Below are 17,595 nucleotides of genomic sequence, written 5' to 3' on the forward strand. Positions count from 1 at the left end.
CACGCTAGTTCACATGTTTGCGGTTCCATCAACGAATGAAGAGAGAAAAAGTTTGAAGCAAATGATGTCAGTAAGTTGCTCCAAGAAACAAATCATGTAAATCCTTGTGTTTGTGGTGACTTGCGGGCAGTGATTCATGCGGGCAAGTCGCCCAGGTGAGCGCATACATTCGTCAGGCAGCTGGACCAGATTGAATATCAGCGTCTGTCATTCACTTTGTAAGAAACTCTCGTTGGATGGTGGGAATGTTTACAGTAGCATCACACAGCAAACGTCCGCCAATGTGGACATTTTTACGCTTTCTTTTTTTTGTTGTCTTTTTTTGTCTTCTTAGACGTCTTTTCCCTGTTTGAGTTTGAGTTGTAATGTAAAAAAAAACAACTATTCTTTCAAACCATCAAAGTTTAATCAAGCTACAGAAAAACAATGACGTCATCTCCAAAAAAATAAAATAAAATGACATTCCTCTTTTGTTTTTACAATCTTTTAGATATGTAGAACAAAAGGTTTGCCAGGGAGCCAAATCTAGATGTATAGTACGTGAGACTCTCCCTCTTTGTAAACCTGAGCTTGACCCAAATGAGTGGACGTGGCACACAGAAATGCATGCGCAGCTTGCATGGCTGCATCTTTCAGTTGGGTGAGCATTTCAGTTAGTTAGTGGCCAAGGCCCGACAGATTTGGCTTTCTGAATAGGAAGGCCTGAGTACACACCTAGTAATGGCGACCAAGAAGTGCTGGATCGAAAAACTGTGAGCTTGGCTCTGCGTACGCCAAACATTGCGAATCGCCATGGTAACAGCGGCCTCATAGACGATCTTGCAGCAATTTTTGGCGGTCCCTTTTTTAATCAAAGGGGAATCAAGCTCATTATAAACACATATAATCAATCATTATTCTCTCTCTTTTGCTGACGATTGTGCTTCCGATATTCTCCCGAACCGCGACCAGTCTTCCCCTCGCTGTGCCTGTCACTCAATTTCTGACTGTCTCTCTTCCTCCCACACTCTCAGACACACTGAACTATCCCTGTGATACTGAAATGTCATCAGCAGGAGTGGGTGAAGAGAGAATAGATCATGACTACACTTGGCCACTGCCATGGCAACCGTTTCAGCTCATGTGTGTGCCTGTGAGGAGCGCTGGGTTGCGGGGAGGAGAGGCGGGAGGGAAGAGCAACACAAACGAAGCCATGCCACAAAGTAGATCTGAGAGGGAGTGAGACGAGGGAGGCGTGAGACAAAGGTGTGTTCTTTAATGGCATCCTGTCCGACTCCGCTCACGTGTGGTTAACATTTTTTTTAAAAAGGGGAGCATCTTTATTCTAAATGTTGCCGCCCACGTGTAAACACAAATACAATATCCTCCCACTCTCTTGCTTGTGTGGCTCCCAACTGGACGCTGAATCATTCATGCAGAGAAAAAGTGGTGGGGGAGTTTGAAGTAGGAAAAAAAAAATAGCAAATCCACTTTGCACAAAGCAAACGCTGCATCTCTTATATTAACAAACAAGAAGAAGAAAAAAAACCTGCTCCTGCAGACAACGTCTGGGTATTTGGACACAAAGGACAGAACCTGAAAGCTGATGGATTAACTAGTGTAGAAGCTTGGGTTGCTTCTTCTCTGTTTGGTGTTTCCCTCTCAGCCATCACGACAAGCATGAAAGCCTCATCAAGGCAAACAAAGACAGTGCACCCCTTCGCCGAAGCGGTTCACACCCCTCTGACTACCCAAACAGCACATATAGACGTGCACTCTTCAGTGGAGTGCTGACACTCAATGGACAAAGGAATTACCACAAACAGCTGCTCTCCTATTCATAGGGAAGGGCTAACATTTGTGCAATTGTCTCTGCAGATGCACCGCTGGCACACTGACAAATACAACAAAATGTCAAATTTACTGAAGAAAAAATCTCCCCAAAAACATGTGAAGGAATACTTTCTCACCTTTCTGGGACTGCCCCTCATCCAGGTCTTCTTCCATGGTGCTGATTCTGTTTTTTTGTTGTTGTTTTTAGAGCGACGAGAGATATGTGAAGGAAAACGCCTGTTTTGGGACAGATAAACCTTATTAAAATGTTTGAGAGGTAGTCCACGAAGCACTTCCGCTTTCTTTCTCCCTGCCTCACTTCTCCACCGTCTCTGGATGTCCCTGCTGAACACCGAGATTGCCTGTCAGTTGTGCTTTCTGTCAAGCGTCCGAGCGATGCGAGGGTTCACTGAGTCTTTGTGGTGCTGTCCATTGCGAGATGCCGTGGCAAGTGCTGAAAACCTCCTTGGTCCCTGGTGCAGGAGGAGGAGGAGGAGGGAGGAGGGAGGAGGAGGGGGGCTGGATGGAGCAGAGGGTGGTCTCTATGGTAGGCAGGAAAGCGCATGTGCAACGGGCGGGCGGGAGGGGGGGGGGGTGGGGTGGAGTGTGCAGATGAAGAGGCAGGTGTGTGAAAAATGTCAAATTAAAACAGTGAACGCACCATGAGGATAAAGACAACGGTGATTCTAGACTTTCTGACTGTGTCATGTTTGGACAGGGGTGTTCACGCTCACGGGTCACCACTAATTGCCCGGCCCAACCTCAGCACCCCTGGTTCTCAGACAGAATGGTTAAGCCCGTCGCCCCAAACCCCCCCCCCCCCCCACCCCACCCGCGGCAGTGACTCTCCTGCATTAACTCATCCTCTCCTTAAATAAAGGGGGTGGGGGGACATCTGATTTCTAAATGGGATTCTCCTAATCTTATTAGTCATACAGATTCAATTATACGATCACCAAGAATGTGTCATTGGATTCCTATCATACAAATGGATACAATATGTGTAGACAGACACTGCATAATGAACGTTGTTGTTAATACTTGAGGTGATTTTAAAGATTCAAACTCAAGGATTATGTGGTCTACTCTGGGTTGAGAGGTTTTTACAGCTCATGGTCTTATGCAACTCTTCGGCTGGCCAATGAATTGATTCTTTTCCTAATTCTTGGGAAATATATGCCATCGTTTAAATGTATGTACAGTAAATGTTTCTGCCCTGAACAAGAAGACTGCCATGTTAACTTCCATAACTTGCATAATACAGTAATATGGATCCGTATACACAAGTTATAATTTAATTAATTAGATGCAAATATAATAACTCAAGATTTGATACTTCGTTGCCACTTCAACGTGGTCAATAGGAATTTGGTTTGGTGAGCTCACGCACGGTGGCCGAAAGAAAAAGGCCTAAACCAAACAACATAACAAATGTATTGACGAATTTAGGGGCGGAGAGAGGAACGGGAGACCCAGAGGAACAATCGAAAGATCATTGAGGTACATTAGGCTGCGGTGGGATGAAATGTGCCGTATAAATAGAAGCTGACTTGACTTGAAGTACGGACAGATGGGTGTATGGATGGATGATCAGACAAGTGGATTAGATGAAACTTTAATGATCCCTGTAGGGAAATTGAGCGTCTGCCGCAGCAGGTGACTGGAAAGCAGTAAAGAAGGAGGCCAATAAAGAGTTCTGACAATGATATCAGTGAACACATTGTTTGTAAATAAAACAGGGATAGACTGGTGCACGCAAAGACCAATTATGAACAGGTGAATGACTTTTCAAATAATGTTTTGACCTATCGGACCCTAATTGTCAAATAGCGTATGGTGGCAATTTATGGTGTAACTTGTCCACGAACATATCGAAAGTCATCTTTCCTACGGTGCGTCCTCCCTGATTAAAGGAACTCGGATCTCAATAAAAGGAGCTCAATTAGGCCTTCTGGAGGAAACAAACCATCATCTTGATTATTTGTTTATGGTAATCATGCTAATGTTTCAAAATTAATGTTATGATTAATTGATGTCAAGATGTATCGCTTTATAAATGTTTGATTACTTAATGCAACATATTGAATTAATAATTCAATTACCCTCCCGTTGTAGCATATTGTCCAACCCGATGGTCTAACCTCCTGAGTCCGCTAAGTACCTCAACTTTTTTATTTAGATTTAGTAACATGTGTTTTTATTAGCCCTTCTGACAGCACGGCCCGAGGGATGGCAATGTCTGTACGTTGGTCAGATATCAAGTGCATTTAATCTTATATCTTACGTGGTCATGTCCTGTGGTCGGTAGTTTCCCGCAGTTCTCAATTCACTATCCTGCTCAAATGAATTAAACAAAAGTTTTAAAAATATATATTTTTTTTTAAACTGTTTTAAAAGGTGCTAAATTTGAGATTGGGAGCATATTCAATTCAATTCAGTTTATTTTGTATAGCCCAATATCACAAATTTGCCTCAGAGGGCTTTACAATCTGTACACATACGACATCCCTGACCTTTGACCTCACATCGAATCAGGAAAAACTCCCCAAAAATAACCTTTCACAGGAAAAAAAAAAAAGGGAAGAAACCTTCAGGAGAGCAACAGAGGAGGATCCCTCTCCTCGCGCCTCTCAACGGCTCTCAACATGCTGGCCGCTGAGCCGGCGGCTCGCTAGCTAACGGTGCTAACAGTGCAAACACAAACAACCGGGCAGACGGGGCAAAAAGCTGTTTACCTGAGGGGGTACGTGTTGCTGGGGGTGTTACAGTGGGGGGTGTTACGCTTCCGGGACGCCATTGTGAGTTGCAACCACCCTATGAGAGCAGTGCAGAGCGGCGGCCACAAGCTAGCTAGTGGCGCACGCTCCCGTGCACTAAAAGCATGCGCAGCCAGCCTCAATATGTAAACGGAGAATCACAGATTATAACACTCGCAGAGGGAGAGCGACTTCATTCTCTGCTCAGGTAGACATTATAGGCACAGGAAGTAGTTGTTTGCTTAATAGTGAATTTAGCTCCTTTTAAATAACTCAAAATGTTATTGTTGCAGTGTCTGAATATCATATTGTACTAAAAGGTATTGTTGAGATACTACCAACTACATTTCACAGAATATACTGTGTTGTTGTAAGTAAAATACTGAACAGACTTTTTATTTTTTTTTGCTTTTGACCCAACATATATTTTTCCTTTGTCTTATGTTGTATATTTACTTTGACGTGCCCTTTCTATTGTGAGTCTTCATACTCGGAGAGGGAGAGCGATGCAGTTCTCTAACATGTAGAAGGTATTGTGGTATCTTCCTTCCACTATTCAGAGGTATTTAAGCTCAACTACTAATCTGTTTAGTAACCTAGGTTGCTGACATGTGTTGAGCTTACTGGATCAGATGTTCATTTTTTTTTTTTTTATGCCAGTTTCATGCCAGTTTCAATTACAAGCCGACTGTGTTGTCTTGGTGCACTGTAAATACTAAGTCTAATTCATATGATAATTTACAATGTGTAACTAAGTCTGTCAGCGAAGGAAGTTAATTGAATGCCTATCTAATGAATAATGGTTTATTATTTGTTTAAGTTATCTTGTTTGCATGTGGCACGTAAAAAAAAAAATTATAAAAATAATTTCCACTTAATTAGCTTTAGTCTCCAGGGGCCTTGTTGGTGACTAATACATTATAACTAAATGTACATTGTTGTATGAATAAAAGCAGTTCATTATGGGGTTACTGAAAATATATGTATGTGTTTATATATTTTCCATGCACATTTCTGACACACAAAGTGCCCCACCCCTAGCCTGGATAACATGGCCACATACTAGCTTACCGTGGCTTTTGTTAATAGGGGTGGGATATTTGCTGTGAGGGAATGGGGGAGGGCTCTTTTTTTTTTCTCAGGGAATCCTTGGCTTACAAAGACTCACAATACCCCCCCCCCCCCGCCGCTCCTCCCCTCCCTGGCTAGTCATGTTACAGTCTGTGTCTCCAACAAGGCACTGCCCCTCCCCCTGCCGCATCCCCTCGGCTTCGCCACTAGAGCTTCCTTCACACTGTGGGTACCACGATGCCGATAGGAAAAATCGACAGATGGTGAAACACTTTCTTGGGGCATTTCAGGCGTCCTCCTTCCTCTAACATCAGGGGGGGGGGGGTTGTTGTTGTTGTTTTTGTACATGAAGTGTGTTTGTTTTTTTTGTGATTTGTTTTGTGATTTTGTGAAACCGCGGTTTCCTGTGCACTCATGACCAACAGAACGAGCCAAAGAAGCTCACAGTAAGCTTATTAATGTCTCCTGGTCGCTCTCCAGTATGGGCTTGCTAGTTGCCATGGCAACCAGGACCTAGATATTGTTCAGTGGGAGAGGTGTGTAGATGTAGAATAAATATAAACATCACCCTGGCCAGTGCTTATTATGTAAAGCAGCTAATCTCACTTCATCATTATTCGTTGGTAACGGTCATTTATTGCAATATACAAAATTAACATTATCTGGACTCTGGCTGTTCCGCACTACGTCTTCACTGCCTTTGTTATTTTGCATTTCTATGGTATCACTTGCTGCCGATGCCGGTTGTATCTCGCAATCTGGTATTTTCGGTAGAAACCAATGCGGCAAAATGTGTGAGGCTCAACATGTAAAAAACCCAAATTCCGATGCTCATCTCCCAGCTTCTGCGGAAATCAACAGGCGACAGCGCTCGTCGTCTTAAGTGCCGATGTGTGTTCACGCCCAGTCAAGCTGAGGGAAATCAAAAGACACTGAAAGATTAAGGAGGTCAGGTTTTACAGCTCCACTGAGGGGAGGCGGTGGAAAGAGGCTTTAGCAGCCATTGACTACCATGGAGAAAGGATGGGCTGCTCTCAAAGGGACCATGAGATATATTAGAGGCTGGTGGGTCTCTTCAAATGTCAGATAGCCACTCCCACTCTCCCTAAATGGTTGATGAATAGGTTTTTTTTTTAAAATATGTGTTGCGTTACAGCTTTTTGTTTACGGGTTGGCATCAGCTGTTGTTGTTGTTGTTATGGTTTTGGCGGTTGACCCAAATGATGCTCTCCTCCGCGACCGTTTGGAGAGTCAAGTGATGGCGTTTAACACAATAAATCTCACGGTTATCTGTAGCTAATAGTCTGCTGAGGCTGTGGAGATCATATCATTACGGCATTGGCCTAGCTCTCTATTGAGAGCCCGGGCTCTTAGACCACATGAGAAGCCAGGCAGTCAGCCAGAAACACTTATCATCCTGTCATCCGTTTTTCACTAGCTTCACAGCTCAATTGTGCTGTACGCTGAGCATCCATCCACGAGTGTTTGGAGATTTGGGGCCAACGGAGTGATCTCAATCTCAAAGTGAATCTGAGTGGCTTTGGCACCACAAACGCTAAATGTTCTCCACTAAGGATGCAAAAAAGAAAGAAAGAAGAAACATACAATGGAGACGATAATATCAGTTGTTTTTGCAGGATACTCGTGGATGCAAATTGGTTTGTCAATAAAGTCCATAGCGCTGTTCGGTTATATAGTGTGTTGTTAATGCAGCACTAACCATGAAGCAAATTAGTGACAGAGATTAACACTAAACCTTTAAACAAAATCTGTTTAAAGCATCAGTTTCGGTCCATTAAATACAGCTGATTTGTGTTTGTTTATCCCCGTTTGTAGATGTGTTCGCCTTTTTGGAAGGAACAACAAATAAGAGTGTAAAACAACACAATTTTAATTTAAGCTTCAACCGAAAAGTTAACTTTGATTGTCCTCAAAGATAAATGCACCTTTGCAGTTATCAGTTAAATAAAGCGGTCACAAATGGATAAACAGTAGGGCCAGTCCAATACTGCAGCATACACTCATTTCTAGCCTCTTTTTGTCAATGGTACACCTGAAGCAGTGGATTTCAGTCTGAACCATTGAGGAGAGTGCTGCTCGCGACTCAATGCTGCCATCTACTGGTGCAGACAGACATTGCCCAAACAGGAAACATGACACAAGCCACAACAAACAAGTGTCGCCTTCTGTCTTCCAAAACAAATGCTACTCCTAGTAAAATACTTTTGATACATAACAGTCAAATGGGCTATGACCCCTCCCGAGGCCCCTCCCACCCCCTACTTCTCCTCCATCTGTCAGTGTCATATCCGACAGGCAAAAGGGACACACACAAACACACACACACACACACACACATCACAATTATAGAGCACAGATCTCCATATAGTTGATTTAATAGTTGACCAGGGAGCGTCTGACAGGCTGGTGCACCTTTATCTCCTTAAAGGAAACGGCCGCTCCACTCCGTGTTGAAGAGGAGCAGAACTCTAAAACACAAGAAAATGGAAAAGACATTACTGTGTCTCAAAGCAAAGCTGTCACTCAAAGGATGCATTATAGCACATTTGCAGAATGAGTATTCTCTGCAGGGGAATATATGACTCAACACTTACTCACCGTAGTGTCTCCGGATGAAGCAAAGCACTCATCGCCGCGGCTGGATGGCTCAGGATCTTTGGCTGCCGGCCGACACAGATTAGGCTTCACTTTCAAACGTCCTGTCACCGAAAACCAAAGAGGAAAAAAATACATTATAATAACATAATGGAATATTTGCCCCTCCTCCCCCGGGTGACTTACCAGGGTTGAGGACCCTATCCTCTGCCTTGTGCCCCAGATGCCTGTGGAGGATGACCTCGGCCCTCCTCTGGTTGGTGCTGATGTCGGGCTCCGCCATGATCTCCGTTATCCTCAGGTTGTTCTTGATGGCCCTGGAGGCCGTGGAGCGGGCCAGCGTGGGGAGAAGCTCCTGGTACTGTCGGTCAGTGAAGTCTGACGCTGGGCCCCGAACATCTCGGATGCTGAGGTGGAGTCACACTGATCAGAATTCTGTTATTCTATTTGTGTTCTGGGAATATCATTTATACAATGAGCACATGTGCCGTATGCCGACTGGCATCCTCCACATATTGTACATTATCAGCATTCTTTTAATTTCAGTTTAAATAAGCATTAATGTGTATGAGTTATAATAGCAATGTCTGTGTTACCTGACGATTACAAATATTATTCACATAAAACACATTCCTGAGGGGTATATATATATATATATACGCTAAACAATTACGCCATTTTTAATTCACGGTAATGTTTCAAAAACGCGTGCAACTCTGGGAAAACTTGTGAGCTAATACCACTGAAACACAGAGAAATGTATACCGATATCTAACTAACTCACCTCCGGGTAGTTAAAAGAGTATAAACCTCCTGCACCAACAGTTCGGCTGCTCCTGGTTTACAGTGAATGCTTCCGTCAATCAGCTTTTTCATCAAGTGCAGATTCTGCTTCTGTAAAGACTGGGATAATAAAAAATAATAATAATAATGTAACAATGACAACTTCCTGTTTCATATCCCTCAAGTACATGCAGGAAAAGAAAGACACCATAATGGGTCTTCATTGCATAGATATTATGTGATTTGATATGTAAAGAGGTGTGTTGGGAGGAATCAAACCACCTTTAAACCACGTGTCAATTAAACTGAACAAGGATACATTTCTCCTCGTTAAATATATATATATATATATATTATTATGTTATTCCCTCCTCTTACCCTCTCTATTTGGCTCCAGTTCCACTGTTTGGCAGAGAGTGACGCTCCTCTGTCATACGACTGCACTAGAAAGTCTTGGGTGTAATAACGAGACAATATCTCCGCCACCAGGTAACCGTTGGAAAAATCTCTGGAAATAAAATGGGGATTACAAATTGAGTGAAATCCTATATTGAAAGATGTTGTTGTTGTTCTTCCTCATCTGTGTGGTGATGCTTTAATGTTTAGTTTGAACCGGTACAGCTGTTACAGCCATATGGTTTCACCTGCAGGAACATGTTTGCTTCACATAGCAACGATTGTCTTAATGCAGCCGAGGTGGCGGATGTATCCCACTAATACCTGTTGATGCATATTTCACACATACGTCTCTACATTTTTACATTCAAGCTGTGATGTACGGAAACATATGTTGTTATTCAATTTCAATGCCCTTGTTCAGCATTAGCAGCATCAATAACATAATCTACAAGCCCATTATGTCTATGTATTTTATATCTATTATATGTGCTACATTGAAATGATCAATCTCCACTTGATGTGGTATCTGCATGCAGCAAAAAAGACAACAAATATTGTTCTTATATCATTTAAATTGATTGTAATAATTCGAATAACAATTATTTGAATAATTACATTATTTAAATGTATTTAAATACATTTATTTAAATTATATGAAAAATAAAGGAAAGTTTAGGTAAACGTTAAATGTTACCAAGAACTGTAACTGACGTTACAACTACACGTTTGGACATTGGCCAGCAAATCGTTTAAAAAAATAATAATGTCTCACTTGGAGTTGTGTAATATGTCGTTATATATCGTAATGCCGGATGAGGTGTGTGTAAGTGAACTCTTTTCACTCTTTACCTGGGCACGTTCTTCGGGTAGAAAGACAAGTCGAGGCTCTGCAGCCATCTCACGACTTCTCTCGGCAGTCCTGTCTTTTTGGGAGCCATGCTGCTCTGATGCCTACAAACTATAGTGGGTTATTAATAACTATGTCCGTGAAATCGTGCTAATAACCTGACCGGTTTACTCTCCGAGGTGCTGCTCGGTGCAGCACTTTGTTTACCATCGCCGTGGCAACCACACCACACAGCTCTCTCTCTGACACGTGGCATGTTTCTTTTGTTTGACCAATATAAAATATTGAAGTAGTCAAATAAGACATTATGAAATACACAGTGGTGTCGGTCATGTCGTAACCACCACCATATTGTGAAATAGAGTGCAACACAGAAAGGGTACTTCATGCTGCTGTAATGTGATAATTCATGTGGTTTTGTTGACAGCCTTTGGAGCTTTATTTTTATTGCCGTATTAGCTGTTGTTACAAACAACTCTTCCCGCTGCGCTCTCTCTTGCACTTCCAGCTCACTCATATTTTCCATTTGGGACTTAACAATAAAGTCAGCTGCCTCCAGTTGTCAGTATACTCTGTAATCCAAGCTTTTAAAAGCATGTCAACTATTTTAGTTTAAAAAAAAGTCCAACATCATAAAGCAACACATATTTTTATGAACGCACCCAGGCTTCAAAACAATTTTAATCACACGGCCGTGCGCGATACATTATATATCAAAAGCAGAACTATGAGTACTCTGTATATTACACTGCATTTATATGACATTGTAATCTCAAAGTTGTTCAAAGTGCATCACTATTTTGGTAGCTATTGTAACTATTAAGGCGTCTTAAATACGGCAAAACTGAATTGCAAATACTATTGTATGTCTTATATTTCTCTAACCACAATTTAACCCAGGGAACTCGTTTTTTTTTTTAGAACCGCTTTACATTCGTCCACCGCGAGTGGGATGGAGACCAGCTCATCACAGCCGGCTCCCGAGTCACTTTAATTGACTGGTCGCCACAGTCGAAGGACGGCGTTCAAGGATTTGATTCCCCCCTCTGCGTGACAAAGGCCTATTTTTCTGTGCCGTCCCATTCCGTCCCGTCATTGGTACCGCAGGTAGCTCCTCAGCCTGTTGGGCAGCGGGAGGTTGGGGAGGAGGCGCAGTCTGTCGCGGCCGACGCAGCTCCGGATGCACTGACGACACAGCTGACCCAGCCGTCGTGGCTTAACTATAGGGAGGGGGGAGGAGGAGGCAAGGAATCATTACAGTTCCCCAATTCATTGGACATATCTAATGATGACGTTGTTCAAAAACTCGAGACAAGGTCGAAAAACAAAAACGCAAGCAAACCATAAATCTGCAGGGCCTTACACAAACTATAGTTGCAGGTGCTATACCTTCGTGTATCAGGAGGAAACCCTCCGTCGGACTGCTGGCCGGAGCCACGTCCACCGGCCTCTGAAGCGCTGCGTTCCTGGCGTTAATGTCTGCGCCGAAGTCCAGCAGCAGCTTCGCGACAGCCGTGCAGTCTTTCTCCGCGGCCGCATGTAACGGCGAATCCAGGGATTTGCCTTTCTGGACACTCGCACCTGTATGTGGAGGACAACTCGATTATCCAGTTATAGACACGGCTCACATGGAAAAGCTCTGTGTGGCTCTGTGTATTCTTATTTCATATTTTAAAAATAAAGACCTTCCTGCCCTCTATACCATTTTCTTATATTTCCCAGAAGTTACTTTCAACCGCCTTGAGAGGATGAATGCGAACGTGTTATTCGTTCGTTGTCTTCGTAGCCTACTTGCACAATAAAGTTGAATCCGAATTGCGAATTGTCCTCATTTGATCTCAAGAAAAAGAAACGTTTAGCAGTTCGAGGACAGACCAACATCTCCCGTTGCCTTGATGAGTCACATATAACGGACAAATAATAAAGCCGTTGTGCCGCTGTGCTGGAAAATGCCTGCAAATAGGCAATTCATTATGAATAATGAAAGTACACCAGCAAAAGGCCGAACACATTCTTTTAAAGAACTGCTTCCCTCAAATACTGATATAAGAGCTTTTTGTGTGTCAGGGTCTAAATACGGTTTAAAACCTTTTAAAATCCAGTGTACATATGTGGGTTTATGAACTTGTTTCCTGTATCTGTGTGTGTGTGTGTGTGTGTGTGTGTGTGTGTGTGTGTGTGTGTGTGTATGTGCCCAGTCTGTATAGAGATGCAAAGATCCACACTGAGCTGACCTTCCCTCAGGAGTTTCCTGGCACACTCCAGCTCTTGGCAGACGCAGGCCGTGTAGAGCGCGGTGCCCAGGTGAGGAATGTCCACGTCCACATCTGCCCCCCAAGTCACCAGAGCCTCCACACAACCGTAATGACCTGGGGAGTAATGGAGCATGAAGACCGCAGTGAGTAAGTGACAGTGCGAGATAATTCTCCAAGCTGTCCGCTTCGGGTCGTTGTTGAGATTTATTTCTCAAGCTGTTTTTCACCGTCGCCCGGCAAAGGACGCAAATAAAGGTTGAAAAGACCGGGAGTAGGCTGCAGTTGGATCTGTTCAAATAAGTAGAAAACTACCTGATATTTTAGTTGCTACATTTCGTCATAATGCAACATTTTCTTTTATTCACAATGCACCTTTGCGCGTGGCTTCGTGGATTGGTGATGGATGATACACAAGGCTCTGGGGTTTTGCTCCATTTTCCAAGAGAATCTCGGTGCACGCCACACTGCCCGCTGTACAGGCGTTGAACAGAGGGGTGAATCCATCAATTGTGGAAGCATTGACCTGCGAAAGCATTTTCCTTAAATGGTTATTTTCAGGCCTTGTTTATACATGCAGGTTGGACTAATAGCAACAGCCGTGGGGAGGAGGGGGGGAAACAGTTGAAGGGGAACTCGCACGTTCATAACTCTACAGTGACTGCGGGACACGAGCGGCATCGCTCCACGTGTTACTTCTACCCGGGAATCCTCCCGGCCACGGACATGACATTTGACCCGTGCGGCCGTGGCAACAGTTAGAGGGCGGTGACGCGACTTACATTTGCTCCGGCATCAATGAGCGCTCCGGCACAAGCGACATGGTCCCCGACACAGGCCTCGTGAAGGGGTGTCACGTGGTCTATAGTCAGGACATTCACACTGTGACCCTGGAAAAAAAAAAAAAAAACAGAATCAAACAGCCACAGATATCAAGACGTTAAACGGTGCATTAACACGTGACCTTTCATCAGCCTCTATTGGTGAACACCGGGAATTGCACAAATTAGCTCATCTTCTTTTCTACTGATGGTTGTCAGTGATTGACAAACTCACATCTGAACAATATAGCGATGAATAGGCTAGAAGTCTGGCTACGAGCTCATAAATCACCACGCAAAATACTGTAATGCTATCACAGCTTTGTCATGAGCTCGTCTGTGATAAGAACAAGGCATTGTTGGCTTTGTGGCGGAAATGTCTCACGCTCTTGTCGTGCACTCCTTAATCTCTGACCAGCTGAAAGAGGAAATGATCCCAGTCTCTCATTTATCAGTATTCTGCATTGATCAGCAACACAAATGACAAATGACACCATTATTGTGTTGAGAAGTCGTGGAGGTGCAGACAGACAAAATACCAAAATAAAACATCTTTGTTGGGAAGTACCAATGAGATGAATACATGTTTCACAGATCTTCATACTTCCATTCAAACCTTTTTTTTTTTTTTTTCTTAAACATCTAATCCGGGAGTCTACGCGGGCATTGATACACATTTAATTGCACAGGGGGGGCCGTTACATCGGACCCCTTGTGTACAGATGAGAGGATGCACATCTCCCGAGTGGATTGGGCTCTGCATGTGGGAGAGGTTTGCCTTCTGCCGGAAATCTCCTGCGGTTTGAGCAACACACACCTACTCCGTTAGGTTTATATCATGACTTCCTCCACGAGCTCGTGTTCTCTTCACCTGTGAAATGAGGGTCTTCAGAGCCAGGAGGCGGCCCTGACTCGCGGCATCGTGGAGGGGCGAGCGGTCCGCCCAGGGTCCTGCAGGAAGAATGAGTCGAGTCAAATACTCTTTTGATGTTATGTGAAGATAACTGTGATTTTATGTCTTGACGAAATGATTTTTTTTACCTACTTACGATTTTTTGTCTTGTCAAATCTGGTTGATTCGTCATGTCTTATATCATAATTCCTTTATCGGCTGCTTTGAGAAATCCCAACCACAAATCTAAATGTACCCATCCTCTTGATATGTTTATCAATGTCATGTTTTACCCTTCATGTTCCAAGAGTTAATGCACGGGGGGAAGCTTATTGTTATGTGACTAATGATGCTCGAAGTCCAGTATAACTGCAGCACATTAACACTCCATACACACAAGACCTGATATACACACTGGAGAAATTCACTGTGGACGTTTGATTTTGGCAAAAAAACAAACAATCGGATAGAGGACACCTGAGTCAATGTCCAGGACAGCAGCCTCCAGCTACGCAGAGAGAGACGTTTCCATCATCATTCAGATTTAGATAATAACTCATCTAATGTTTTTCTATAATAATTCAAGCTGCTTTATTCATCCGACCTCTTTTTCCTTGACTGACATTCATTTGAAATACGGGTATAAAAGACCCAGCCACGGCATCAAACAGATTTCTGAGAACAAGGAAGACCATATCTGCAGGACTGTGACTAATACACTAAGCGTAGCCAATTAGTATTCCATGAAGTCGGTCCACTTTAAATTAAACCTCCCCTTGAATGATGGATATAGATTGTGTTGTCGCCATGTCCCCCCCCCCCCCCCCCCCCCCCCCCCACCCCCCCCCGCCCCTCTAGAATGTGCCTCAGAGTATGTGCAGTGTTGTTTTGGTTGCTGACTGAGTGTGAAAGGGTGCACTGCATAGCTGGGTATGGAAACTAGGGCAGGATGGGGGCGGGGGCGTGAGGAGCAGGGGGAGGGGGGGGGGGGGGGGGGGGTATCATGACTGTGTTCTATTAATACATTAGAGGAAAAAGAGCTGCCAGCCCACAGTGTCTTGGTTTTATATTGAATGTATACAGTTCGGGATGTATGAGTATAGTCATTAAGCTGATGGACGCGAAAAGGCATTCATGTCTCACAGTCGGCATTAATGCCAATACATTTTTATGGCCCTTATGCTATTTGGATTAGCAATGCGATTATAGCTCATTTGTAAACATGGAAAGTGTGCGTGTGGTTGTGTGAGAGCGGAGAGTCATACAGTTTGATCATATCACCACCTGTGACCTCATCCGCCTCAGGCCCAACGTGTTGCTTGGTGTGTAGTTGTTATTGTTGTTACCGTTTTACACCAACTGTGCCTCCAGCACACAGATCTGTATGTTTAATGATGCAGCTTGTGGAACAGATAAGTTAAGACAATAAATCTATACCCGTTCAGTACTCACTGTGTTTTTGACCATGGTCATAGAACTCTGCTGATATCCTGGCCGCCTCTTTGCGGTTCCCGCGGACAATGTAGAAGTACGTCAGCAAGTTGAGGGAGATCTTAACGAAGAGCTTGAAGCAGAACAGTGCCAAGATGCTGAGGTAAACACTGGCCAACCGGGCCACGAAGGGCTTATTGGAGAGTTCCTCTGTCGGCTCTGACATTTCCCTTCGACGCGTTGCAGAGGGGCTTCGGTTGTGATGAAGGCGGGATCAGAAACCACTCCAAAAAGCACAAGAGTGCTCTGCTTTTGCTCCCCGAGTACTGGCCGGCTGGTTCAGGCTGGGAGAAAGAAAATGCCCTGCAGCTGTTACTGTGCCTGAGAGCAAATACTCCAATGTTAATGTACAATGTGTGTGTGTGTGTGTGTGTGTGTGTGTGTGTGTGTAGGTTTTACACACAGTGGTCACAGTTGCACATAGGACATTAATTGCATACCTTTTAACTCATGATGATATTTAATTATGGATAAATTAGATTTTTTTTAAAAATTAATCTTTGTATTAATTTCAAATATTGGTAGTATTTAAATTGAGATATATTAGGTAAAAAATATATTTAAAACAATATTTTCCATACATTTAAAAAAAAAAAACAATCAATTGATGTGGACCCAATCTCATATAAAGCTAATTCAATCTTTTAATTAAGTTATTATTATGGTTTAAGAACAGGGGGTTTTGCCTGGATATTATTTTTATATATTTTTTTATATTCATCTGTGAAACAGGGGATGGAAAAAGTTATATTGTTCCTGCATATGTTCATATAACCTTCATGCCTCATCAACAGCGACAACCTTGGTTAAGTCGACCGAGATGATTGACATTTCACATATTCTGATTATTGTATTGAATGGTGATACGGACCATATAACGATAGGCGAAGTGTTGGGAACGCTGCATTTTATGATTATTGAGTTGTCAGTAGCTTGTCTTGTCTGTATGCGTGTGTTTTTGTCCTGTCCTGTCTATTCTGTAATGCTATGGTTATTATGACTGAGTTTTATCTCCAGCACGATGCCATTAGATGACCTCCACGGCAAAGCTGTACATAAGAACGCCCTGTCAATCATAAACGATGAAGTGAGTGGGACATTTGGACACTTGCTAAGGGAACAGGATCTTTTTATACATTAAATGATGTCAACACACAACATAAACACTTTAGATACGTTTAGATCTTGGCTATTTGAACGAATATTGGTTATTTTTCACGTTTATGATTTACAATTGGATGCTGTTTATTGAGTATTGCAATGTGTCTTCCTAATCAGCCATTCGGCTTTACAGATGGCCCGTTGCTAAGTAGAGTAATCTGTATCACCCTTGAGGACAGTCAGCTCATTTCAGTTTTGTTTAATATTCAAAGGGAAGTCCAATGATTCCATTCAAGGTGTAAGCCATGTCGGGGGAACATCAAATAAATGAACATTGAACTGTTATTGCAATATTTAACAAACATCATGCAATTCTATATCATAAATGAACAACCATATTAATTTGCCCAAAATTCAAATGTAGCCAAAGTGCTTGTTTTAATGTGTATAGCTCTCATTAAATGTACAAAAGGATCCTATTCCCTTAGCAAATATCCTACTCGTGCATTTTTTTCTAAATGTACTCTGGATGTGTTTTGACATTGATGATTGACAGAGCCTTCCTGTGTACAGTTGTGATGTAGAGGTCGTCTCATGGCCCACTTTCAAACTGCCTCGACAATCCTGGTCAGCTTTGTTTTTGACACCAGACATATGGATATAAATGAAGGATCAGGCTGCCACACACAGCAAGACTGACTCCAGACCCCGTTGGTCTCCTAAGTCTAACTCTCTGAATAACTTTCTTACATAT

At 43.1% G+C, this 17,595-nt stretch overlaps 2 protein-coding genes across 2 annotated transcripts; both read right to left on the reverse strand.

Annotated features, from left to right (window-relative positions):
- Nucleotides 1-8,033: 8,033 nt before the first annotated feature.
- Nucleotides 8,034-10,375, reverse strand: spata4 (spermatogenesis associated 4). The gene is made up of 6 exons (XM_034543002.1): nucleotides 10,287-10,375; nucleotides 9,417-9,546; nucleotides 9,040-9,158; nucleotides 8,442-8,662; nucleotides 8,255-8,359; nucleotides 8,034-8,128 (listed from the first exon to the last, which is right to left on the reverse strand). The coding sequence occupies exons 1-6, from the start codon at nucleotides 10,373-10,375 to the stop codon at nucleotides 8,034-8,036; spliced, it is 759 nt and encodes a 252-aa protein (XP_034398893.1).
- A 1,001-nt stretch (nucleotides 10,376-11,376) lies between these two features.
- Nucleotides 11,377-15,971, reverse strand: asb5a (ankyrin repeat and SOCS box containing 5a). Its single transcript, XM_034543816.1, has 7 exons — nucleotides 15,702-15,971; nucleotides 14,229-14,308; nucleotides 13,319-13,426; nucleotides 12,912-13,062; nucleotides 12,519-12,653; nucleotides 11,674-11,865; nucleotides 11,377-11,504 (listed from the first exon to the last, which is right to left on the reverse strand). The coding sequence occupies exons 1-7, from the start codon at nucleotides 15,904-15,906 to the stop codon at nucleotides 11,377-11,379; spliced, it is 999 nt and encodes a 332-aa protein (XP_034399707.1). The 5' UTR covers nucleotides 15,907-15,971.
- Between the last annotated feature and the right edge of the window lie 1,624 nt (nucleotides 15,972-17,595).

This window comes from Cyclopterus lumpus, chromosome 10 (assembly GCF_009769545.1).
Source record: "Cyclopterus lumpus isolate fCycLum1 chromosome 10, fCycLum1.pri, whole genome shotgun sequence".
NCBI classification, from domain to species: Eukaryota; Metazoa; Chordata; class Actinopteri; order Perciformes; family Cyclopteridae; genus Cyclopterus; species Cyclopterus lumpus.

Bases quoted from the DNA above. Each gene is read 5' to 3' on its own strand.
- spata4 (XM_034543002.1), bottom strand. From the start codon at position 10,375: ATGGCTCCCAAAAAGACAGGACTGCCGAGAGAAGTCGTGAGATGGCTG. The intron at 9,547-10,286 runs GTAAAGAGTGAA...TTTTATTTCCAG, and splicing joins TACCCGAAGAACGTGCCCAG to AGATTTTTCCAACGGTTACC. The intron at 9,159-9,416 runs GTAAGAGGAGGG...TTATTATCCCAG, and splicing joins ACTGGAGCCAAATAGAGAGG to TCTTTACAGAAGCAGAATCT.
- asb5a (XM_034543816.1), bottom strand. From the start codon at position 15,906: ATGTCAGAGCCGACAGAGGAACTCTCCAATAAGCCCTTCGTGGCCCGG. The intron at 13,063-13,318 runs GTAAGTCGCGTC...ATGCTTTCGCAG, and splicing joins TCATTGATGCCGGAGCAAAT to GTCAATGCTTCCACAATTGA. The intron at 11,505-11,673 runs GTATAGCACCTG...CCCTCCCTATAG, and splicing joins TTTCCTCCTGATACACGAAG to TTAAGCCACGACGGCTGGGT.